This window comes from Piliocolobus tephrosceles, chromosome 9, assembly GCF_002776525.5.
Source record: "Piliocolobus tephrosceles isolate RC106 chromosome 9, ASM277652v3, whole genome shotgun sequence".
Lineage (NCBI taxonomy): Eukaryota > Metazoa > Chordata > Mammalia > Primates > Cercopithecidae > Piliocolobus > Piliocolobus tephrosceles.
Window position 1 is genome coordinate 30,927,075 of NC_045442.1, and position 25,842 is coordinate 30,952,916.

The 25,842-nt window shown below is 48.4% G+C and overlaps 2 protein-coding genes across 8 annotated transcripts in view; one reads left to right on the forward strand and one right to left on the reverse strand.

Moving 5' to 3' along the window:
• Window positions 1-22,804, reverse strand: part of SFXN2 (sideroflexin 2) — a 30,580-nt gene extending 7,776 nt beyond the window's left edge. For 2 of the 7 annotated variants that reach the window (XM_023206518.3, XM_023206519.2), the window contains exons 1-13: window positions 22,575-22,804; window positions 10,947-11,020; window positions 9,662-9,798; window positions 9,381-9,566; window positions 9,022-9,192; window positions 7,347-7,445; window positions 6,482-6,653; window positions 6,069-6,154; window positions 4,215-4,275; window positions 3,777-3,843; window positions 3,116-3,165; window positions 2,774-2,823; window positions 516-563 (exon numbers count right to left, since the gene is read on the reverse strand). In XM_023206518.3, coding sequence (XP_023062286.1) covers window positions 516-563; window positions 2,774-2,823; window positions 3,116-3,165; window positions 3,777-3,843; window positions 4,215-4,275; window positions 6,069-6,154; window positions 6,482-6,653; window positions 7,347-7,445; window positions 9,022-9,192; window positions 9,381-9,566; window positions 9,662-9,714 — 1,043 coding nt within the window. In that variant the 5' untranslated portion in view covers window positions 9,715-9,798; window positions 10,947-11,020; window positions 22,575-22,804. Of the gene's footprint in view, window positions 1-515; window positions 564-2,773; window positions 2,824-3,115; window positions 3,166-3,724; window positions 3,844-4,214; window positions 4,276-6,068; window positions 6,155-6,481; window positions 6,654-7,346; window positions 7,446-9,021; window positions 9,193-9,380; window positions 9,567-9,661; window positions 9,799-10,946; window positions 11,021-22,574 lie in introns of all 7 variants that reach the window. The other 5 variants (XM_023206520.2, XM_023206522.2, XR_002730477.3 and 2 more) reach the window with 4 other exon arrangements.
• Window positions 22,805-22,816: 12 nt separating this feature from the next.
• Window positions 22,817-25,842, forward strand: part of ARL3 (ADP ribosylation factor like GTPase 3) — a 43,006-nt gene continuing 39,980 nt past the window's right edge. The window contains exon 1 of the mRNA XM_023206524.2: window positions 22,817-22,976. Coding sequence (XP_023062292.1) covers window positions 22,974-22,976 — 3 coding nt within the window. The 5' untranslated portion in view covers window positions 22,817-22,973. The remainder of the gene's footprint in view (window positions 22,977-25,842) is intronic.

Sequence of the window (25,842 nt, forward strand, 5' to 3'; positions counted from 1 at the left end):
AGGCATGGTGGCAGGCACCTGTAATCCCAGCTACTCCGGAGGCTGAGGCAGGAGAATCGCTTGAACCAGGAGGCAGAGGCTGTGGTGAGCCAAGATCGTGCCACTGCACTCCAGCCTGGACAACAAGAGTGAAACTCCATCTCAAAAAAAAAAAAAAAAAAAAAAAAAAAACTGAAAAACCAGATCCAGCCGGAGGAGAGCTTCCTAATAACCCAGCCGGCAGGGAGAGAAAGTCTCTTGTTGCTCCCCCACCTTCTCTCCAAGGCAGTCCTTGCTCCACTGGGAGGGAGCAACCTTATTCCTGCCCCTGGCTTCTCCCGCCCCTCGCAGATCTGTTTTGGTTTGCCAAAATTCACCAGGGTTAAGAGGCCCAGCCTCTAGGCTGATGGACACCTGTCCTCGGACAGGTGCTGCCCTTCCTGCCCCTTCCCTGTCTCCTTCTGAACAGCAGGCAGATCAGGGAGCACACTGGCAGGGCAGTCAGTTAAACCAAGTAAGGAATGAACAGCAGATACCATTTCTGTGGGAAGAGCCCACACGCCACTGGCACCATGAAGATGAGGCTGCAAGAAAGGAGAAACCAAAGCATCAGGGGACATCTCCCCACAGGCCCGCCCATCCCCTATCCCCAAGGGAAGGGAGCAATGCCCAGGCACCTGGCCTGCCTTCCCAGCTGGCCCCATATTCTTTCCCTCCAACCCTTCTCCTGTTCCGGTAGTACGAGGATACTCATTCTGGCAGGGGGATGAAACCAGTACCCTCCCAACCCCCATCACTCATTCCCACCCTTTACTGCATTGTTCAGGCAGAGGAAGAAGACAATGAAGTAAACAGGGACTGTGAGTGGTGGGCCAAAGGAGCCCAGGCACTGCTGGCATGGAGGGGGAGGAGCGACAAGGAGGGAGAGGAGCAACCTGGAGGGGGAGGAGCAACATGGAGGGGGAAGAGTGACATGGAGGGGAGGAGCCGCATGAAGGGAGAGGAGGGACATGGAGGGGGAGGAGCAACATGGAGGGAGAGGAGCAACTTGGAGGAACAGCATGGAGAGTGAGGAGTGACTTGGAGAGGGAGGAATGACTTGGAGGGTGAGGAGCGACTTGGAGGGGGAGGAGCAACTTGGAGGGAAGGAATTACTTGGAGTGGGAAGAACGACTTGGACTGGATGGGGTGAAGCAACATGGAGACGGAGGAAGGACATGGAGGGGAGGAGCGATGAGGAGGGAGAGGAGCAACTTGGAGGGGGAAGATTGACTTGTAGTGGGAGGAGCGACCAGAAGGGGGAGGGGCACTATGGAGTAGGGGAGGGGCACTATGGAGGGGAGGGTGTAAGTCTGTGGATTCTGAGACCTGCTTCTTTATTGGTTGAACACCTAGGCTGTCAGAGCACAGTGAAAGGCAGTTTCTCCAGCTTCACTGTGCATATAACTTCGGGGGCTTATTAAAATGCAGGTGCCAACTGAGGGGGTCTGGGGAAGGGCTGCAGAGTCTTTACTTTTAACAAGTTATCAGAGGATGCCAATGATGCTGGCATGGACCAGGGTTTGGGAGGCAAGGTCTTACAGGATGCAGGACTCTGACAGACCTGGGTTGGTATCCCAGTTTTACCACTTACTAGCTGTGCCATCTTGGGCAAGTTACCTCAGAGACACAGAGGGAGGACAACCTACTTTTTGGGGCTACTGCAGCCCACTTTGCAGTGCCTACTTTGCAGGGCTACTGTGAGGATTCAATGAGATATGTATGTAAAGCACCCAGCCCATGGTAACTACTCGATTAGCAGAAGTTGGTATAGCATAATGTTAGACTGTTGATCAAATCTCAGCTCCAGCAGTTACCAGCTATATACCCTTGGGCAAGTTTCTTACTCGAAGTCTCAGTTTCTTGATTTGTAAAAGGAGATGATAATAATACATAGATTTCTAAGGTTGGGAAAATTAAGTGAAATTATAGGTGTGAAGCATTGGGTTCAGTGGGGACACAGAGAAAATATACAGTCAATGTTAGCTGTTAGTGTTGCTGTCATTAGTCCCATGGCCCTGAAACGCACGGTGAATGCTAGGACTTCTCCAGTTAACGGCAAATACCCAAGAACACTGACATGACTGGTGGCATTTCCCTGCTGTGTGAGTCTGGGACACGTGACAGTCCCAGCCAAAGCTATGTCTCCTCATTCTTATCTCTTCTATAAAATTGCTCCAGACAGCCAGGCACAGTGGCTTATGCCTATAATCCCAGCACTTTGGGAGGCCAAGGTAGGTGGATCACTTGAGGTCAGGAGTTTGAGACCAGCCTGGCCAACATGATGAAATACAAAAATTAGCAAGGCATGGTGGTGCATGCCTGTAATCCCAGCTACTCAGGAGGCTGAGGCAGGAGAATTGCTTGAACCTGGGACGTGGAGGTTGCAGCGAGCTGAGACTGCGCCATTGCACTCCAGCCTGGGCGACAGAGTGAGATTCCATCTCAAAAAAAAAAAACACAAAAAACAAAAAAAAAAAACTGCTCCAGACTTAAGGTCAAAGGAGAGACCCTCGGATGGGAGGGCACCTCAGCACTGGACTTCCTACATGGACACGTGCATAAAGTCTAGCCAGCCTGAAGCCCTCACAAAAGATGGGGCGAGAGCTTTCCAGATGGACCACAGGTATTCTGAGCTTGACCACTTCTAAAGTCAGGTAAAGGAGTACACCTTCTCCAACACAGGCTAGACAAGACGACACATCTCGAGTGCTCCAGCCACACAGAACCCAAATCATCAAAACATGATACTTACAAGTACCCACACAGCATGACCTGCAATGGGGCGTGCAGGACCTTGACTTTCTGTATAAAAACAAATAAAAGACAGATCCACATGGTACTTCTGTGCCACAAGGTGAACCCCATCCCTGCTCTGCCATGGATCAGCCAGGTAGAAAAACCCACAGGCAAGGACCCCCTAGCCCTCAAAGAAGGCCTTGTTCTCTGCAGACCAGGTCAGGAAACTGGCCATGATGTCTAAACAAGAGGCCAGTGGAGACTGGTGTGGGCTTGAGTGAGATGTCAGGCGTCCCCAGGGACAGATGTGGCTGGAGGCACTCTGGGCAGGGAAAATGCCAAGGCAAACCCTACATACCTGCATGAAGTGCAGTTTCTCAAGCCTTTCCATGACGACTGGCAGCAAGACTGGAAGAGACCAGGGGAGAAGCTGAGGGGAGGGCTGGGAGGCTTTCCCCAGGAAATTCCCTCTCCTTCAGCAGAAGCTCCAGAAAATACTTAACCATGAGGTAGAACAGAAGAGTAAGTAGGCATGGCCACCCCCAACCTCTCTCCCCAAAGTCCCGGCACAACAGTGCTTCCCAAGCTTCTCAACCTGCACACTTGTGATAACAGGAGAATATGTGCTGCTAGGTCCAAAGCCTCCTTGTCAAAACTCAAAAATGCATTTGTACGCTCATGCAAACAAATTTTGCAATACGTCCCCTGCTGGAAGCAAACCAAAGCAGGGAATTTATTTTCTCCACCACTCTCCCTAGCACCCCACACTGTCTACGCATTAAACACAAATACTTGACAAGTATTAATAAAATGAAAATAACTTTCTACCCCAAACCTTGGATGAACTGATGTTCTAGGAATTAGTGTGGTTCTTCTTGGCTTGCAGCAATCAAGCAAAGCAGTTTGAGAAGCACAGCTGTAGAGGGTGGGCCCCACCTCCCACCCAAAAGCTGAGTGTGGCTGAGACCTCCATCCTGTGTCACAGGGTTCCCCAGGATGGAAGGGCTTCCCTGTCTTACTCATCCCAGGAGCTGACATGGTGATCCGAGAAATAACTACTTGGGTGATGCCTATGGCCGCAGCTCTCTGGGGGCAGAAAATAGTAAGTTGTCAGAAATGATGTATCCAGGGTACACGGGTTGCACCAGGGGGCTGGGTCAGCATCATGGCCAAGTCTGAGATAGTAAAGGTGAAGAGAAGGACCTTCTCCAAGTGCTAAGTGACCTCACTTCATCCCCTCCCCCCTAGCCAGGTTTTTATGGACCAGAAATGATAGAGAAAGGACAGAAGGGGCCTGTTCTGAACAGAGAAACATGGGGAAAATTTTACAGGGAGTGAGGATGAAGTCAGAGAAGGCTTCTCAATTCTATAATGGTGCCCACTGTGACCACTAAGGAAGGGGACAGGGTATGAAAGGGAATTTCCTCCTCCCACCCCAAAGGGAGGCCTCTACTCACCCGGGAATGACCAATCTCATTTTCATTCCTGTCCTTCACGCAGATTCCCTGGATGAGCTCCCTAAACAGACAGGAGTTACTGGACTTGGGAAAGGGGTGATGGAAGCCTGCCAGCCACGTGACATGCCAGGCCGCTTAAGCTCCAGGAAGCCACCTCCTGTAGCCTGGGCCTTTGACCTTCCTTCTGCACTCCAATGAGCACTATCTTAGGAGCGATCTAGGGCAGTGGCTGAGAGTGCTGGCCCTGGGCCTGGACTGTCTGGGTTGAGTCCTGAAACTGCAGCATATGTGTGTGACCTTGAGCAGTCTTTAACCCTCCCAAAGCCTCAGTTTTGCTTATATGCAAAATGGGGATCATCCTGGCGCCACTTTACAGGACCTGGTAAGGATTACGCTAGCTATTTTTTTTTTTGAGACAATCGCGCTCTGTCACCCAGGCTGGAGTGCAGTGGCATATCGGCTCACGACAACCTCCACCTCCTGGGTTCAAGTGATTTTCCTGCCTCAACCTCCCCAGTAGCTAGGATTACAGGCGTGCACCACCATGCCCGGCTAATTTTTTTCTTTTTTCTTTTTTTGTGATGGAGTCTCACTCTGTTGCCCAGGCTGGAGTGCAGTGGCACGATCTCAGCTCACTGCAAGCTCTGCCTCCTGGGTTCACACCATTCTCCTGCCTCAGCCTCCCGAGTAGCTGGGACTATAGGCACCCGCCACCACACCTGGCTAATTTTTTGTTTTTTAGTAGAGACGGGATTTCACTGTGTTAGCCAGAATGGTCTTGATCTCCTGACCTCATGATCCGCCTACCTCGGCCTCCCAAAGTGCTGGGATTACAGGCGAGAGCCACCGTGCCCGGCCCTAATTTTTGTATTTTTAGTAGAGATGGGGTTTTGCCATGTTGGCCAAGTTGGTCTCAAACTCCTGGCCTCAGGTGATCCTCCCACCTCAGCCTCCCAAAGTGCTGGGATTATAGGCATGAGCCACCGCACCCAGCCCACCCCAGCTGTTCTTCTCAGGCCAGTTCTTGACAGCACTCAACCCAAGCCCCGGTAGGTAGCAGGGACTCATTCTCCTGTTAGGAAAGGTTCACTGGATGGGGAAGGAAAGATGAGCAGAGCGGCATGTGTGCACAACTATTCTGGTAGCGCTCCTTCTACAAAGGCTAGTGTGAACATTTTCCATTTGTTGGTAGTCCCAAGAAAATGTGGCTTGTAGATATTGATGATGATGACAATGGTAGAAATAACAGTGAACGCTTATATAGCATCTGTTATGCTCCAGGTGCCATTTTGAGTGCTTTATATATATTATATCATTAAAACCTCATAACAGAGATTTCTCTAGTTAAGAAATAAGAACTGTGAGACACAGTAAGTTTCTCCTTTACCTTTTCTCCTGAAAAGCTTAGAGTTGGGTGCCTGGAAAATTTCTGTCTACTCCTCTGGCTTCTTTCAAAGCTTGTGGGTTCTGTGCTATCTTTAGACACCTCAGCCTGATACTTTTCATTCTGTATGCCATCCCCAGGGCTTGGGAAGTAGGAGGAGTTCACAATTTTAACACAGGTCCAAAAGGACATAATCCAGTGTAAAACTCCACAGGTCCACCCTGTCTTTCCCATCCCACATCACCCAGGAGAGGACTCCCACAGGACTCAACACACAGCCTAACCCGAAGTCACCCACCACTCCCGGGGCCATCACCAGGGGAGCAGCCAATCCCAGGGCCCTTCAGAGGCTCAGCCCAGCAGCCTTCCCCATGCCCACTGCAGTCCCCAAAAGCCACCCACTGCTTTGGTTTCTTGCCCCTTTTCTGCTAATCCTGTGGTTTATAGGGAGAAAAAGGGCCTATACTCACTGCTGTCGCATCATGGGGATATTGACACAGTTAGCCGCAGCCACAGCGGCAAAGGGCACCCAGCGGCCCACCAAGGGCGGTGCTTTCTGTTGGAGGAAGGGAACAGTAGGAGTTGTTGAGATGCGCTGGAAGATGGGAGGGGAGGGGGCTGAACGACTAGAATACAAAAAAGAAAAATAGGCCTTGCTACCGCCACGCATCCAGACACCCACTCTGGGAACCCCAAACTCCCTCAAAGGCCCAAGAAGAACCAACCTGGGGACACCCCTGGTGTATTCCTCATCACTTGGCCAGCAGGGCTCTGGCCATTCCCAGCTCACCCAGCCTGGGGAACGTCCCTGGGGGAAGGATGTTTTCCCTAGGACTCTGCTGCCCCCGCGTGGCCACCATGCTGTAGCAGCCCCAGACCATACCTTTGTCAACATGTTCATGCCCACAGCCGTGGCCACAGCAGTGGTTGTGGCTGTGAAGTAGGAAACGGTCATCTGCCTGGGGGAGGACAGAGATGCTTGGGAGTGGGGCGCCTGCCAGCTGAGAGCCAAACCACGGGCTTGAGGGAGAAAGTCGGCTGGTGAGGCTTCATGCCTGAAAACCGCACAGGATCTGTCCCCAGCCTTATCTTGTGACCCTCTCCCCGTCGCTCACAGCGCCCCAGCCCCCTTGGCCTTCTTTCAGTACTGTGAACATACCAAGTTCCTTCCTGCCTCGGAGCCTCTGCACATGGCTGCTCCCTATGCAGCGAGGGGCTCCCTGGGCTCTTGGGTCGTTCAACCCTCAACCTTCAGGACACAGTTGAAATGTCGTCTCCACAGAAGGGATTGCTGTAAGTGGCCTAACTACACAGACACAGCTCTGCTGTTCTCTGCCTTGCAACCCTGGTTTTCTGGGTGTTTTGTTTGTTTGTTTTGAGACTGATCTTAGGCAATCCGCCTGCCTCGGCCTCCCAAAGTGCTGGGATTACAGGTGTGAACCGCCGTGCCTGGCCCAACCACACGTCTTAACAATGTATCCCAGAATGTAGAACCACGCACATCCCCAGCACATAATACACACTCAATAAGAAATATTTAGAGAACGAATGAATAAACACATTTGGAATTGGTCTAGGAAGAAGATCCACTCCTACTCAGCTTGAGAAAATACTTCCAAACCCTGGGAAAGGGTAACTTGGTCACCTGCTCAGTGCAGGCGCTGCTTAGGAAGGACTGCCGGCCCAGAACCCTTTAGAAAAGCTGTTTGTGGGAGGCACGAGGACAGCCTGGGGCTCAGGTCTCCTACCTGACTGATACGGGGGAAGCCGCATTCCTGTTGGTGTAGTTGACTAAGGCATTGAAGGACTGGTTCACCCACTGCCAGAAGATGACCGCCGGCATCGTCCTACCAGTGAGGAAGGCCAGGAGAGGCAGAGAGAAGTCAGGTGGCAGGGAGTCCGGAGGGCACGCCAGTCAAAGCACGTGATCTGCAGGTCCCCACGCTGTTCTCATACTAGGTTTTTATTTTTTATTTTTTTATTTTGAGACGGAGTCTCGCTCTGTCCCCCAGGCTGGAGTGCAGTGGCTGGATCTCAGCTCACTGCAAGCTCCGCCTCCCAGGTTTACGCCATTCTCCTGCCTCAGCCTCCCAAGTAGCTGGGACTATAGGCGCCCGCCACCTCGCCCGGCTACTTTTTTGTATTTTTTTAGTAGAGACGGGGTTTCACCATGTTAGCCAGGATGGTCTCGATCTCCTAACCTCATGATCCGCCCGTCTCGGCCTCCCAAAGTGCTGGGATTACAGGCTTGAGCCACCGTGCCCGGCCTTTTTTTTATTTTTTTGAGACGGAGTCTCGCTCTATTACCCAGGCTGGAGTGTAGTGGTGCGATCTCAGCTCACTGCAACCTCCACCTCCCAGGTTCAAGCAATTCTCCTGTCTCAGCCTCCCAAGTAGCTGCAACTACAGGCACACACCACCACGGCTGGCTAATTTTTGTATTTTTAGTGGAGAGGAGGGTTCACCATATTGGTCAGGCTGGTCTCGAACTCTTGACCTCAGGTGATCCGCTCACCTTGGCTTCCCAAAGGGCTGAGATTACAGGCATGAGCCACCGCGCCTTGCTTGTTCCCATATTGTTTTATGCACCTGGGTTTTTGTGCAGGCCGACCCCTCTGCCTCAAATATCTCCCCCTCCTCCTTCCATACGTGGCCGAACCCTGCTCTGTTGAGACAGAGCGCTTCCTCCTTGGAACCTTCCCAACCCTTCCCCTGCCCCTCCTGAGACAGAGTAAGTCATTCCATGCTCCTGCTTCCACAACCCCATGTTCTTCCCCCAACCTACCACTTACCAAGCTGTACTGTAACTGTTTACAGTTCTTGGTCTCCTCAACAAAACTAGGAGCTCCTTGATAGGGGGGTTACTGAAGCCTTTACATTCCCAACACCTGGCCCAAAGCCCAGTTCAATAGCTGAACCAATCAATGCATGGGGTAGGGGACGCAGGGGAGGAAGAGGTGGGAAGAAGAGTCACACATCCAGCAGCTACAGAGGCAGTCTATTCTCTCCCCAGCCAAGTAAAGAAAGGGACGACCTATTGTTTTGTTTGGTTGTTACATAATTAAAATCATTGTGGAATAAGTACTTTTTAAAGAGGGAATTGGGGTAACTTATTTGTTGAGGGTTGTACATAGGACTGCCTCAGTTAAAATCCAGGCACCCGTATTTACTGCCTGTTTAAACTTGGACAAGTTCTTCAGCCTCTGTAGAACTCTAGTTCTTCATCTATAAAATGGAAACAATAGTACCTATAGTGTAGGGTTGCTGAGAGGGTTAAATGAAGCAATATGTGCAAAGAATGTAGCATAGTGCCTCGTATCTGGTAAGTGACCAATCAAGAGAACTATTATTATTATCATAGCATGGCTCCCTGACCAGCATCCAGGCAGCTGTACCTCCCACGGCCCTGCCCCCAAGTCCCACCTGTAGAACTGGAGCATGAAGCCCGTGATGATCATGCCGCCAGGGAGCTGGAAAGACATGCGCCCGATGACGTTCATCTTCTCCCCAGTGTCGGGGTGGAAGGCCGAGTCATATAGCTTCTTGGCATATAGCAGCTGCTCCACTTGGGTGCCTGGGGGCACAACCCCCATCCTGCCACCCAAGGACAGCAGGCAGTCACCATCCTGCCTGATCAAGTCTCCCAGTCTCCCTACTCTCGCTTCTCCCAGCCCCCAGCCCTAAGAGTTCTGCCTATTCCTTCATCTTCGGTTTCCACCTCCACCCAAGAGGACCCCATCAATGTTACTCTACTACTTCCAGCCCCTTCCCCAACCACTCACCTGCTCTTCTCCACCATCACCTTGGCCCAGTCCAACTCCTGCTCAGATACGAAGACAGTGCGGGGGTCCGTGATGTTTAGGAAGTGCTTCACTCTCCCCAGGAAGGTGCGCTGGTCCCAACGGGGGGCATCGATGTTAAAGCCAGTCAGGTCAGCCTCCATCTTGTTCACACATAAAACTGTGGACCTAAGGGACAGAGGAAGAAGAGGACTGTCCCCTAAATCAAAGCCCACCGCAGAGGACCTGAGCACCTCCCACTGTTGCAGACGGCCTGCACTCACCAGCTACTGGGCATCATCTGACTCGGCTTGGGAGGGCCCCAGTGAATGGTCATCAGATTGAGCAACTGGGCACCAACACGTGTTTCCTAAGGGCCTGCTGGTGGTCAGCTCTGTGCTTGACCATACTGCAGGAGGGACTGCAAAAGGAGACAATACAGTGCCTGTGCTTGGGGAGCTCTGGGAACAAAAGCCCACCCATTAAACAGTATAATACCCCAGGGTGCTTCTGGCAGGGAGATGGGAAAAGTAGCCATTTTGAAAAACAGCCAGCTCGGTGCGGTGGCTCAGGCCTATAATCCCAGTACTTTGGGAGGCCGAGGTGAGGGGATCATGAGGTCAGGAGTTTGAGACCAGCCTGGCCAACATGGTGAAACCTGATCTCTACTAAAAATACAAAAATGAGCCGGGTGCTGTGCCAGGTGCCTGTAATCCCAGTTACTCAGGAGGCTGAGGCAGGAGAATTGCTTGAACCCAGGAGACGGAGGTTATAGTGAGCTGAGATCATGCCACTGCACTCCAGCCTGAGCCTGGGTGACAGAGCAAGACTCCTTCTCGGGGGGGAAAAACAAAACAAAACAAAACAAAAAACATCCAAAGCCGTTTGTTCTTCTTTTTTTTTTAATTTATTTTTACTTTTTTTTTGAGACAGGGTCTCATTCTGTCACCCAGGCTGGAGTGCAGTGGTGTGATCATGGTTCAATGCAACTATTACCTCCCAGGTTCAGGGATCCTCCTGCCTCAGCCTCCTGAGTAACTGGGACTACAGGCACACACCACCACGCCTGGCTAATTTTCATATTTTTTGTAGAGATGGCACCTTGCTATGTTGCCCAGGTTGGTTTCAAACTACTAGGTTCAAGCAACCCTTCTGCCTCAGCCTCCCAAAGTGCTGGGATTACAGGTGTGAGCTGCCGCATCTGGCCTATTTTATTATTTAGAGACAGAGTCTCATTATTTTATCCAGGCTGGAGTGAATGGTAATTGACAGGCATGATTATAGCTCACTGCAGCCTCGAACTCCTGGGCTCAAGCAATCCTCCAACCTCAGCTTCCCAAGTAGCTGGGACTACAGGCATGCACTATCATGCCCAGCCCTTTCATTCTTCTTAACAAGGTCTACCCTTGAGGGAAACTATTTTACCAGAGCCTAACCATCTTGGGTTTTACCAGAACTTAACTGACTCGGGGAAGGAGAACTCCAACCACCTCTTGCCTTCCTGCCTCACCTAAAGAGGACAAGGGGAGGCTGAGAAGCTCTTGTGAAGGTTCAGGGTCACAGACTCACCAGAAGACTGAGACCTCATCACAGGACTGCAGATCCCTCCACTCCCTCACGTCACCACTGCACCAGCAGGGCTCCTGTATCATTACAAGGATGATAACAAAAAGAGTAACACATCTTAGGCCCTATTTAAGAAGTCTCTAGAGACCCATAGACAGTAGGGGAGACAAGAACAAGGACACCAGAAGAAAATTTAGCCTTTTATACCTATAGCTACAGCAAACAGTAAACATAACCTAGATAAACAAAACCTCACCCCTCAGTTCCTCTCACAGGGTACATCATGTCCAGCTTTCAGTGAAAAATTACAAGGCATACTAAAAAGAAAAAAAAAAAAAGTTTGAAGAAACAGGCCAAGCATCAGAACCAGATTTAGATATGAGATTTTAGACCTATCAGACCAGGAATTTAAAATAACTATGGTGTGCCGGGCGCGGTGGCTCAAGCCTGTAATCCCAGCACTTTGGGAGGCCGAGACGGGCGGATCACGAGGTCAGGAGATCGAGACCATCCTGGCTAACACGGTGAAACCCCGTCTCTACTAAAAATACAAAAAACTAGCCGGGCGAGGTGGCGGGCGCCTGTAGTCCCAGCTACTCGGGAGGCTGAGGCAGGAGAATGGCGTAAACCCGGGAGGCGGAGCTTGCAGTGAGCTGAGATCCGGCCACTGCACTCCAGCCTGGGCGACAGAGCGAGACTCCGTCTCAAAAAAATAAATAAATAAATAAAATAAAATAAAATAAAATAACTATGGTTAAAATAAATAAATAAATAATAAATAAAATTATTAATTATTTAAATAAAACTATGGTTAATATTCTAAGGACTCTGAAGGGAAAAGTGGACAACAGACAAATAACGTAAGCAGTGATGGAAACAAGAAAGAATCAAAAGGAAACGCTGGAAATCAAAAATGCTGTAACAAATATGAAGAAAGTCTTGGATGGACTCATCAGTAGACTGGACATGGCCAGGGAAAGAATCAGTGAGCTTGAACATGTGTCAATAGAAATTGTCGAAATGCTAAAGGCCCATCCATGGCAGATTGGATAGAGAAAATGTGGTATATGTACACCATGGAATACTATGCAGCCACAAAAAAGAACGAGATCATGTCCTTTGCAGGGACATGGATGAAGATGGAGGCCATTATCTTTAGCAAACTAATGCAGGAGCAGAAAACCAAATATCACATGTTCTCACTTATAAGTAGGAGCTACATGATGAGAACACATGGATACAAAAATGGGAGCAACAGACCCCACTGGGGCTCACTTGAGGGTGGAGGTTGGGAGGAGGGAGAGGATCAGAATAAATAACTAATGGGTACTAAACTTAGTACCTGGGTGATGAAATAATCTGTACAACCCCAGTGACACAAGTTAACCTATGTAACAAACCTACACATGTACCCCTGAATCTAAAGTAAATGTTAAAACAAAAAAAAAAGAAACAATTAATATTAACGCAATTACACAATAGAAGGGCTTGGACTCAGATCCTCCACACATGAATTCTGTCTCTCATTGAGAAACACTGAGTCCGTGGTGAGGGATGGTGTGGGAATGTTCGTCTTCATAGATCATTGGAATTACTATTTGGGGGTGCATACCATCTGATCCTGTTGGTCGTTACCCATTTCCACCTATCCCCATATCTTACAGAAGAACCATCTCAAGTACTAACTGCTTTATATCCCTTAAAACATTTCTAGTCGGGGCCGGGCATGGTGGCTCATGCCTGTAATCCCAGCACTTCGGGAGGCCAAGGCGGGTGGATCACCTGAGGTTGGGGGTTCGAGACCAGCCTAACCAATATGGTGAAACCCCATCTCTACTAAAAGTATAAAAATTAGCCAGGCATGGTGGCAGGTGCCTGTAATCTCAGCTACTCAGGAGGCTGAGGCAGGAGAATCACTTGAACCTGGGCAGCAGAGGTTGCGGTGAGCCAAGATCATGCCACTGCACTCAAGCCTGGGTGACAGAGTGAGACTCTGTCCAAAAAAAAAAAAATTCTAGTCGGCAAGGCATGGTGGCTCACACCTGTAATCTCAGCACTTTGGGAGGCCAAGGAAGGTGGACCACCTGAGGTCAAAAGTTTGAGATCAGCCTGGCCAACGTGGTGAAACCTCATTTTGTATTTTTTTTCTACCAAAAACTAGAAAAATTGGCCAGGTGTTGTGGTGCACACCTGCAGTCCCAGCTACTGGGGAGGCTGATGTGGGAGGAATGCTTAAGTCCAGGAGGCGGAGGTTGCAGTGAGCCAAGATCGAGCCACTGCACTCCAGCCTGGGTGACAGAGGAAGACCCTGTCTCAAAAAAAAAAAGGACTTTCTTGGACAAACAAAACAGGAAATTTGTCACTGGCAGACCTGACTTACAAGATGTTAAAAGAAGTTCTTCTGGTCATGTGCAATGGTTCACACCTATAACCCCAGCACTCTGGCAGGCCAAGGCAGGAGCATCACTTGAGCCCAGGAGTTTGAGACCAGTCTGGGCAACATAGTGAGACCCTGTCTCTACAAAAAGAAAAAAGAAAAAAACATAGCCAGCTGTGGTGGCATGTGCCTGTGGTCCCAGCTACTTGGAAGGCTGAGATGGGGGGATTGCTTGAGCCTGGGAGGCTAAGGCTAAGTCTGCAGTGAACTGTGATCATGACACTGCACTCCAGCCTGCATGACAGCGTGAGACCCTGTCTCAGAAAAAACATTAACAAACAAACATAAATAAATAAAAATGTTTATTTCTCTTATTCTGAATTGTTAACAGTTAACAAACAGATATATTTGTTTAAAATAATAGTAGCAACAATGTATTTGGTGATTATAGTTTATGGATCAGAGAAATCCATGACAGCAGTAATATCAAGGACAGGAAGGGAGAATTGGGAGGACTCCATTCTAAGGTACTTGCACCTTCCATGCAGTGGTATAGTGTTACTTGAAAGTGGATTTGGATTAGTCATAAATGTATATTGCAAACTCCTGGGCAACTGCTAAAAAGGTTTTCAAAAGAAGTATAATTGATATGCTAAGAGAGGAGAGAAAATGGAATCATAAAAAAAGCTGAGGGTTTTAAATTTTTTTTTTTGAGACGGAGTCTCGCTCTGTCACCCAGGCTGGAGTGTAATGGCCAGATCTCAGCTTACTGCAAGCTCTGCCTCCCGGGTTTACGCCATTCTCCTGCCTCAGCCTCCCGAGTAGCTGGGACTACAAGCGCCCGCCACCTCGCCTGGCTAGTTTTTTTGTATTTTTTAGTAGAGACGGGATTTCACCATGTTAGCCAGGATGGTCTCAATCTCCTGACCTCGTGATCCACCCGTCTCGGCCTCCCAAAGTGCTGGGATTACAGGCTTGAGCCACCGCGCCCGGCGGCTTTTAAATTTTTGCCTGAAAACTTCAGGAAGTCACTGAAAGATTTTAAGAAGAAGAGTGACAAGATCAGGTATGTAGTTTACCAAGAACAAACTGGGTAGTCGTAAGAATAAACAGGGTGTGCCCACACTTCACAGGATGCAGGGAGACCAGCTGGAAGGGAACCCCAATAATCTAGGCAAGAAGACATAGGACTCAAATGAACCCAGTACACTCAAAGGAGAGACCAACAGGAGAGAATCTTTCAAAGAAGCGGAATCTTAGGATCCGCTAAGCAATAGGTATAAGAGGAACACTGTATCAGCCAGGGTTCAACCAGAGAAGCAGAATCAGTAGATTACAGACAGACAGACAGATAGGTGGATACCAAAACATAACATGGGGCAACATGGGGTTCCTCTAACTCCTGAGCTCAAGCAATCTGCCTGCCTTGGCCTCCCAAAGTGCCAGGATTACAGGTGTGTGCCACTGCACCTGGCCTATGACACACACATATACGTATTTTATATATTTCTAAAATATATTTGTATGCTATAATATGTATTATATTTTATAAATATATAATTTATATATCTACATAAATATCTAAATTATATATCTATATAAATATATAATTTTTTTAAATTTATAGATATACCGACATATATTTATAATATATAAATTTATATATAGATTTATTTATATAGATATATGAATTGTTTAAATATAATATGTAAACATAATAAACATAAATAATTCATATAGCTATATAAAATTATATATAAATATATAACTTTATATATATAATTGATATTGTATATTGTATAAAATTGAAATTGTATATTGATAAAATCAATATACATTGATCTATCTATATAAACTTTATAATTTTTTTTTCTCTTTTTAGGGATTGTATAATTTTATCAATATACATTGATCTATCTATATAAACTTTATAATTTTTTTTTCTCTTTTTAGGCAGGGTCTCAGTCTGTTGCCCAGGGTGGAGTGGAGTGGTGCAATCATAGCTCACTGTAATCTCAAACTTCTGGGCTCAAGGAATCCTCCCATCTCATCCTCCCTAAGTGCTAGGATTACAGGCATGCCCCACCACTCTTGGCCTAAATATATATAAAGCTGACATAATATAATATTGATAAAATATAGAAATTGATTTATCACAAGGAATTAGCTAATTGGCTCACATAACTGTGGCTGTTGGCTAGGCAATCCTGAAGTCAGCAGGGCAGGCAGCCAGCAACAGACCATCCCGGGGGAGAGGGAGCAACGTGGGTAATGGCTCAGAGTCCAGAACCTCAGAGGGGGTTCAGGGGTGGTCTAGCCCTCCTTTAAAGGACTTCCACCTGATTAGGTCAGGCCATCTAGGATAATCTCCCTTTTGATTAACTTAAAGCCAAACAATTGAGGAATTTAATTATATCTGCAAAATCCCCTCACAGCAGCACCTAGATTACTGTTTGTCTGAAGAGCTGGAAGATGGTGCCTGTGTACTCCTGGGTAGCCACTATAACTGGAATATACCAGAGAGGGAATCCCAGGAGTCTTGTTTAGCTTAGCTGAGTTGACAAAGGACAAATATCCAGAGTGATATCTAGGGTTTCTGACTTGGGCGATAGGTGCTAACCGAGAGAGCACAGAAAAATTGGCTTTGAGGGAGAAAATACTAATAGTAAGCTTGATTTCTCCATGTTGAGTTTCAAATGCCATGGGATTATTTTTTATTATTATTATTATTATTATTTTTTTTTTTTTTTTTTTAAGACGGAGTCTTGCTCTGTCACCCAGACTGGAGTGCAGTGGCGAGATCATGGCTCACAGCAAGCTCCGCCTCCCAGGTTCACACCATTCTCCTGCCTCAGTCTTCCCAGCAGCTGGGACTACAGCAGGCGTGTGCTGCCACGCCCGGCTGATTTTTTTGTGCTTTTAGTAGAGACGGGGTTTCACTCTGTTAGCCATGATGGTCTCAATCTGCTGACCTCGTGATCCGCCTGCCTCGGCCTCCCAAAGTGCTGGGATTACAGGCGTGAGCCACCACGTCCGGCCTATTTTTTATTTTTTTTTTGAGACAGGGTCTTGCTCTGTTGCCCAGGTGGGAGTACAGTGGTATGATCATGGCTCACTACTCCAGCCTCCACCTCCTGTGCTCAAAAGATCCTCTGACCTTAGCCTTCCAAGTACCTGGGATCACAGGCATGTGCCACCATTCCCGGCTAATGTTTGTATTTTTTGTAGAGACAGGGTCTCCCTATGTTGCCCAGGCTGGTCTCAACTCCTGAGCTCAAGGGATCTGCCTGCCTTGGCCTCCCAAAGTGCCGGGATTACAGGGGTGAGCCACCACCTCCAGTCCTGCCATGAGATTTTTTTTTTTTTTTTTTTTTTTGAGATGGAGTCTTGCTCTGTCACCCAGGCTGCAGGCTGGAGTGCAGTGGTGCGATCTCGGCTCACTGCAACCTCCACCTCCTGAGTTCAAGCGATTCTCCTGCCTCAGCCTCCTGAGTAGCTAGGATTACAGACACGTGCCACCACACCCAGCTAACTATTTGTATTTTTAGCAGAGACGGGATTTCACTGTGTTAGCCAGGATGGTCTCGATCTCCTGACCTCATGATCCACCACCCGCCTCGGCCTCCCCAAGTGCTGGGATTACAAGCGTGAGGCACCAAGCCTGGCCAGGATTTTCTTAAATGCAATAGGCTGCATCCCGTCTCAGGTCCTTTCCAAACACCATACTCAAAAGCTAGTGTTTCCTCTCTTCACTGAATACTATCTATTTGTCCTTTTTTTTTTTTTTTTTTGTACAAATAATTTTCAGATTTACTTCTATAGCTTCTACTACTAGGTCATTTTGTCTTTTTCTCAGAAACGGCACCTTAACTAAGTTAAATAATTCACCTGTAAAGTGAGGTGGTATGTTCATTTTGCTCACCACTGTCACCCCAGTGCCTAGCACAATATTCAAGTATTTGCTGAATAAGAAGTTCATCAGCTCCTGGGTATTCAGGCTTGAAAGAAAACAGAGGTCAGAGCTAGAAGGAAAAAACGGAGTCAGCAGCATCGAGGTGATTTACGATAAAGTTTTCCAGTGAGAACACACACAGAATGGGAAGAGGAGAGAGCTGAGGACAAACCCTGAAAAATCAGGACATTTAAGAAGCTGAGGTCAGGCACGGTGGCTCACACCTGTAATCCCAGCACTTTGGGAGGCCGAGGTGGGTGGATCACCTGACGTCAGGAGTTTGAGACCAGCCTGGTCAACATGGTGAAACCTTGTCTCTACTAAAAAAAAATACAAAAATTAGCTGGGCATGGTGGCAGGCACCTGCAATTCTAGTTATTCAGGAGGCTGAGGCACGAGAATCACTTGAACCCAGGAGGCGGAGGTTGCAGTGAGCTGAGATTGTGCCACTGTACTCCAGCCTGGGCGACAGAGTAAGACTTTGTCTCAAAAAAAAAAAAAAAAAAAAGAAGCCAAGGCCAGGCACGGTGGCTCACGCCTATAATCCCAGTGCTTTGGAAGGCCGAGGCGGGCAGATCACGAGGTCAGGAGTTCGAGACCAGCCTGGCCAACATAGTGAAACCCCGTCTCTACTAAAAATACAAAAAATTAGTTGGGCATGGTGGCAGGTGCCTGTAATCCCAGCTACTCAGGAGGCTAAGGCAGGAGAATCACTGGTGGAGGTTGCAGTGAGCCAAGATGGCACCACTGCACTCCATCTTGGCAACAGAGCAAGACCCTGTCTCAAAAAAAAAAAGAAGCTGAGAAAAGGAAGCCCCCAAAGATGGGAAGAACCACCAGCAAGAAGAGAGACAGGCACAGACAGGCCTGTAATCCCAGCACTTTGGGAGGCCAGGAGTTCCAGTTCAAGAAAAGAGGTAGGAGGGACGGAGTTGGGGAAGGAAGAGTGGTGGTCAATTTTTAGATTTTTCGTTAAGGCAGAAGAGACATCAGGAAGCTGATATGCTGGGGGTACACCTTTTCCTAAGAAGAAGGACCAGGGACAAGAGGAGAGGCTCAACATGGAGTATCCACAGCGCCCCAGCCTGGCCCTGATGCTTCTCTGAAGGGGCAATCTCCAGAGAAGTCAGAAGGCAGACAGAAAGAGTCCACTGCCAAAACTCAGACTTCCCCTCTCCCCTGCCACCTGGCCTCCTGCAGGCTGGTTCAAAGACCAAAGGCATTTCTCTCAGTCCCAACTGAAGCAGGAGTGGGAGGAGGGGAAAGAGTTCACTTTCCCAGACTCTACATGAACCTAAAAGGAGTCAGCTTGGTTGGCTGACCACATGCTGCCTTGGCTTACAGAGCCCCAGGCTAACGCACACTAGAGACAGCCTGACTGAGCAAAATGCTGTGCCTCCCCCTCAGCACACACGTTCACACAGGGCCAGACCTTCTCTGCCATCTCTGTTCCCCTTAACGCAATAGGAAAAGTCCTCTGCTTCTCAGAATGGAGGGACTATCATCAAGGGGTAAACTAAACATTTGCTAATTAACTAAAGTCAGGATAGAAACTGCAGAGTCCCTGTCTTAAATAAAACATAAAGCTGAAAAAAAAAAAAAACCTAAACGATCTGTCTGGAACATTTCCCCCACACACCCACTGTACCCCAATGGGCACTGTTCCCCGACTCCTTCAGGACAAACTCAAGTCCTTCTGTGATATATACTTCTACAGCATCCTGTCCTTTGCAGCATGCTGGGCATTTGTGATTGTCACTTTCTTGTCATTGACTGTGATTTGTGTACACTCTGCCTCCCCTGACAGACTGTAAGGCTCACGAGCATAGGGATCATGTCTGTGATGTTTCCTGCTACATCTTTCACGTGCTCTCGAAGAATATTTACCGCTTACCTGAAATGCATTCCAACTTCTTGGGTATGTTGGCATCAAGGATACCACCTGTCTTAAGTCAAACTCAGAACCTGCCTAGGTTACAGAATTAAGAGCAGGCTTTCTTTTTTTTTTTTTTTTGAGATGGAGTTTCACTCTTGTTGCCCAGGCTGGAATGCAATGGCACAATCTCGGCTCACCACAACTTCCACCTCCCAGGTTCAAGCAAATCTCCTGCCTCAGCCTCCATAATAGCTGGGATTACAGGCATGTACCGCCATACCCGGCTAATTTTGTATTTTTAGTAGAAACAGGGTTTCTCCATGTTGGTCAGGCTGGTCTCAAACTCCTGACCTCAGGTGATCCGCCCACCTCGGCCTCCCAAAGTGCTGGAATTACAGACATGAGCCACCATGCCCGGCAAGAGCAGGCTTTCTTTCATGAAGTTGCAAATTGTCTACCTTGCCTGTGCTGAGTCATACTGGTCTCTAAATTTTCTTCCACAGTTACTGTCCCTCCTCCCACACAAGCCATATCTAGTCTTCCCTAAAAAGGTCATCATCATGTCCAGCGTAGCCCCACTTCTGAAGAATTATGGTTACACTACTAGGAACAAGGTAGGAGTAAAAATCAGACCAATGATTTAATGGTATCTCCCTCCTAGGATTAGAGAATGTCACAGCTTGAGGCCCGGCGCTAGTGGCTCACACCTGTAATCCTAGCATTTTGGGAGGCCAAGGCAGGCGGATCATGAGGTCAGATGAAGACCATCCTGGCTAACCCGGTGAAACTCCATTTCTACTAAAAATACAAAAAATTAGCCAGGTATGGTGGCAGGCACCTGTAATCCTAGCTACTCAGGAGACTGAGGCAGGAGAATCACTTGAACCTGGGAGGCAGAGGTTGCAGTGACTGGAGATCACACCACTGCACACCAGCCTGGGTGACAGAGCAAGACTCCGTCTTCAAAAAAAAAGAATGTCACAGCTTGAAGACAAGTGATCTAAGATCTCAGTTTACAGAGAGGAAACTGAAGCCTAGAAAGTGCACATGGATTGGGCCACCACAGTGGGCATTTTTGGTACACTTGGCCCTGCACTAAGTGCTTGCAGCAGATATAAACACCAACAATCAACAGATCCAGTCCTCAAAGATTGGACAATAGCTAAGGCCTTACTTACTTCCCCAAGGTCCTCTATCCACTATAGCCTACTTGCCAACTCCTTAAAAAAGAAGGAAAGAGGCCTGGCACAGTGGCTCACACCTGTAATCCCAACACTTTGAAAGGCCAAGGTGGACAGATCACCTGAGGTCCAGAGTTTAAGACCACCCTGACCAACATGGAGAAACCCCATCTCTATTAAAAATACAAAATTAGCCAGGCATGGTGGTGCATGCCTGTAATCCCAGCTACTTGGGAGGCTGAGGCAGGAGAATCGCTTGAACTCGGGAGGTGGAGGTTGTGGTGAGCCAAGATCGTGCCATTGCACTCCAGCCTGGACAATAAGAGCAAAACTCCATCTCAAAAAAAAAAAAAAAAAAAAAAAAAAAAAGAAGGAAAGAAAGAGAGGGAAAAAAGAGAAAAAAAGAAATAGACTAATATCTCTGACATAATGCTCATCCTTCCCAGAGAGAGATTTTCTCTGACAAATGGTATCAGAGATCAGAAAACAAGCTTCCAAATTCCTACTGAGGTATCCTCTTACAAGCAGAAGTGTACAAGATTCCTATTTGTAGCCCCAGGTAGGGAGAAAAACGAAACATATCGCTGGTACTTACATCAGAGGAAGATCAAGGTAGCCAAAGACCCCAGAAGGTCAGACACAAAGACCACTGAGACAGGCAAGGATTAGGGTCAAGGCTGCCTAGAGCAAGCTGGAAAATGAGAGTAATAATTACAGGAGCAGGCCCAGGTATAGGCTTATGGATACTTGTCTGACTCCAAGGCAAGTGGGCTGTTAGAAACCAGACAACTTAGAAAGAGCAACCTGCCTTGCCTTTTTCACAAAAGGGCTAACAGTCTAGAGATGAGTAGTTTATAGGGGTTTGTGTGCCTGTATCATCACCTCCATTCATTACCTCCTTAGTCAAGGCTCTGAACTGCTTTTCTCTCTAAGGGTCTGAAGCAGGTATGCAAGCAGCAGATGTTGGTTTTTGTTTTTGTTTTTTTGAGGCAGGGTCTTGCTCTGTCACCCAGGCTGGAGTACAGTGGTGTGATAATAGCTCCTGGGCTCAAGCAATCCTCCAGCCTCAACCTCCTGAGTAGCCAGGACTACAAGTGCGCCACAGAACCTCTGGCTAAGTTAAAAAAATTTTTTTTTTGTAGAGGCAGGGTCCTACTGTGTTGCCTGGGCTGGTCTCCAACTCCTGGGCTCACGTCATCCTCCCCTTCAGCCTCTCAAAGTGCTGGGATTAAAGGCATGAGCCACTGCGCCTGGCTTCAATTACCAATTTATAGGGGTTGTGAAAATGAAATGAAATTTGGTGTGAAACGTATTTCATTAGGAAGGATGTAATTTCCATACGGGCTGATTTTGTCCACTGCTGTGTCTCCAGCGTCTAGAACAGGGCCTAACACTTTTGTGCAAACTCTTCTTATAGTCCTGTGCATCAGGAAAGGGGTGGGAGGTAGCACTTCCCAGCCCACCCCAGTACCCTTCTTGCTCTTCCTCGGCTGAAAATGCAGGCTCATTGTTGCCTCCTCCAGGACTACACATAGTGCACGGTCCGGTCCAAAGCAGCTTAGCAAAACCGGCCAGAGGCTGGGCACGGTGGCTCACCACTTTGGGACACCTGTAGTCCCAGCACTTTGGGAGGCCTAGGCGGGCGGATCGCTTGACCCCAGGAGTTCGAGTGCAGCCTGGGCAACATGGTGAAACCCCGTCTCTACAAAAACAAAATACAAAAAATTAGCCAAGCGTGGTGGCGCCCACCTGCAATCCCAGCTACTCGAGAGTCTGAGGCGGGAGAATCGCTTTTAAGCCCGCGAGGCGAAGGCTGCAGTGAGCCGAGATCGCGACACCTCACTCCGGCCCGGGCGACGGAGCGACACCCTGTCTCAAAACAAAAACTGGGCCGATCCCCAAAACGCCTTTCACCTGTGCTTGAGCTCACCTCAGGGCTCAGGGCCAGCCCCAGGCTGCTTCTTGCCCTCCGACAGACGGTCTCCCCCCATCGGTACTCCTCTATCCCGGACGGCTCGTAACGCCCCAGCCCCTCGGCCTGGCACTCGCAGGCAATGGGGATCAGAGCAGAGGGGCCCATCTGCAGCCCCAGGGCACAGTCCTCGCGCCACGTGGCTTCTGCAGGTGGAAGTCTAGCCCGCGCTGCAGCCCCGCCTGGACAGTCAGGACAGAAATCTCAGCTCCCTCCCGAGATGTGGGGATTGGAGGTAGACAGGGCGAGTGCCCTTGTCCCAAGGCCCCTTACCTGGTCCCGGGACAAATGCCACCAGTTACAGTCCGCCTGAGAAACCTGGCAGAGTGAGAGACCTGGGCGGGGGAACCGCCCCCATGCCCGCCCACGCCCCTCCTTTTCGACCAATCCCAGGCCGGGAGGCTCCCGCCAGCCACGTGGGCAGCCTTTCTCCACTCCCAGGTCCCGGCTAGCCGGCGGCCGCCTCTGCAGCTCCCGTAGCTCGCCCGCGCAGTGGGCGGGCGCCTTGGCGCGCTTGCGCACTCTGGGGGAAAGCGGAGCTGCACCCCGCCCCGTACTGCTGCTCCACTCCTCCGCTGTGCGTGCGAGGGACGTCGGGGGCGGCGCCGCAGCAGTTGCCCTTGGTAACGGGGGAGGCAGGAGGAGGAGGAGGAGGAGGGACTCGGCGGGAGGATGGTGAGTGTGGGGACCTGGGCCCCCTTGGAGCCGGCCGGTTACCCCCCTCCCGTCCCCAGGCCCAGGGCGGAGCACTGCGCTTAAAGCCAAGGAGGGAATGGGACATCGCTCAGCCTGCTATCTGGGTTCTGCACTGATTTCGGGGATCGGCGGGGAGCCCCGAGGGTGGGCCCTGGAGGGAGGCCTGGGCCTGGAGAGGAAGGCGGGGCTTGCGGCGGGTCCGAGGCTTGGGGAAGGGGCTGGCAGAGTGCGCGGCTGGCCTGGTGCAGAGCTCAGGCTCCATCATTACTCTGGGGACAGGGTTGAGGGCGGATCCCAGGAGCTGTGGAGAGCAGCTTTCGCTCGCTGGCTTAGACTTCCCGGGCAATCGGTCTCCCGGCGCTGCAGTAAAGTGGGGTTCGTCTGGAGCCTGGCCAGAAGCGGAGAGAAGGCCGGCCCCGCTGGCTCTGAGGTCGCCCTGGCGGTAGCAGGGGAGATGGTAGCCTAGCCTTCCTCCTTCTCGCGCTGTCTGGGCCCATGGGGGGTAGGGGAGTAAGTCCCAGGACACAAAGGGGAGCCGCTTTGAAGGGATGCCTGCTGGATTTTACGCCCTCTTGGTGTCTGCGTGGCGGATGCGCTTCCTCAGTCCCGAATTATTTAGCTATTTGCTGAGAGTTGTGCAAGACCTGGTTATTGGTGATGACCGATTTTTCATTCAATACTTAATCCATGTTGATAGAAGCATATTAGCTGCCCGGTCTCTGGAATTTCCTTCGAAACCTTTTGCAGTCTCCTCTTGCATGTGACCACACCAGGGCCAAAAGATCTTAATCCTAGCTTGGGGTCTCCAAACTGAAAAGAACGAGATGTTAAAAATGGAGATCGAGCTTCAATCTGGGGCAAGCCTTTTCTCTGTCAGCCGTAATTAAAGCTTTCCCAAATTCTAAATTATGATTGTGACAGATCTGACCGTTGACACTCTGTTTCTTGTTGATGTCTGTACAGTTAGTTGGAGGGAGTTAAAATGGAATTGAGTAATTTTAGAGCTATCAAAGAAAAATTGATTTTGAACCACTTAAAGCAGGTTAGTTGGCTGCAAAGAGCCTGTCATCAAACTTATAGTTACTGCTCCACCTCTCTTCCTAGTTCCTTTGTTCACTTTTAGAAATGTTGAGCCATTTCTGTCAATTTAAGAAGTTAAAAAAAAAAAAAGCTAGATGCCCAGGAAGAAAAAGAAATAGATGTATGTTTGGTCAGATTATCCAGTGAGTAGCTTTAGATAGGAAAAAAATCTCAATTGATTTTACATTGTCAGATTGTTAAAGAAGTAGGGTTATTTGAAGTTACCAATCACATTTCACACTTGCTACACTTGCAGTTTTTTTTTTTTAACCTCAGGCTAAACAGTTTTTTACAACTGTTTCTTTTTCTTAATCATTTATACGTGAGCTGTCCATTTAAAGGCTGTTTTTCTCAACAAATGAGTACAAACATAAATACTTACCCAGAAAATAGTTAGAATTGAAATGAAAAGGGCATGCCGAACCAACAGAGTTAAGATTCGTCATTGTGGATGAGAAGTGCATGAGAGCTGGCTAACTTTCCCAGTTTGTTTATCAATTAAGTGGACTGTGTAATTCCATGATTGTTTAATTTATAATTACAGACCACAGTAAATTAACCACTGCCCATGTTTCCAGGTGCAAATTGGCACTTTAACAACAAATTGACAGTGTATATACAACACTGTTGTATACAACTGTTGTGATCAATGATGAAAACAGATTTTGTTTTTCTTTTTTCCTTTTTCCTAAGATTAACAATAAGAGAATAGGACAAATTATTCCGGATTCTTTATCTGGTTTCCCAAATACATTTTTTTTCTATCTCCAAAAGTGTGAGCTATTCTTAAAACTTAAAGTGAAACACAGTTTAATCAGTGGTGTGACTTAAGTGTGTCTCATCTGGTATCCCATGAGCCCCCAGGGTTAACTGTACAATCGAAAAGTGAACCCCAAGGTTTGTTTGGTTTTTGTTTCAAACGTCAGCTGTGACAAATACATATTTTTTTCCAAATTTGGGTAACTGTGGCAAAACCCCAAATATGGGTTTCTCTGAGCATTTAGTCAGCTGTTTTATGCCTGCTTTACAATGCCAGGTTCTTGATGAATTACTAAAATGACAGTAATTTTAGCATATAACTACCCACTGTTATTTAACATATGACTCCTTTATTCAGTATTTATGGAGCACTTTCTACATATATGGAGCTTGTGGTCGTTCTCAAGCATGTTCAACGTTTGAAGATTGTTCCCAACAGTTATTTATGTTTTCTAGTTAGAAAATGGCCAGTGAAAAATTATTTAAAAAACAAAACAAAACACGGGGGTAGTGTTTTGAGTGGCTGCTATGTGTCATGCTTTACATACATGACCTTATTTTATCCTCATAGCATCATCTCTTGAGATATAAGAGATATAAGATATAACAGTAAGTATTGTTCCTATTTTCTTTTTTTTTCTTTGAGACGGAGTCTTACTCTGTCACCCAGGCTGGAGTGCAGTAGTGTGATCTTGGCTTACTACAAGCTCCGCCTCCCGGGTTCACGCCATTCTCCTGCCTCAGCATCCATAGCAGCTGGGACTATGGGCGCCTGCCACCACGCCCGGCTAATTTTCTTTTTCTTTTTCTTTTTTTTTTTTTTTAAGTAGAGACAGGGTTTCACGGTGTCAGCCAGGATGGTCTCGATCTCCTGACCTCGTTATCCGCCTGCCTTGGCCCCCCAGAGTGCTGGGATTATAGGCATGAGCCACCGCATCCGGCCTGTTCCTGTTTTCTAGTTGAAACTGTGTTCAGTGTTTTATATATATATATATATATATATATA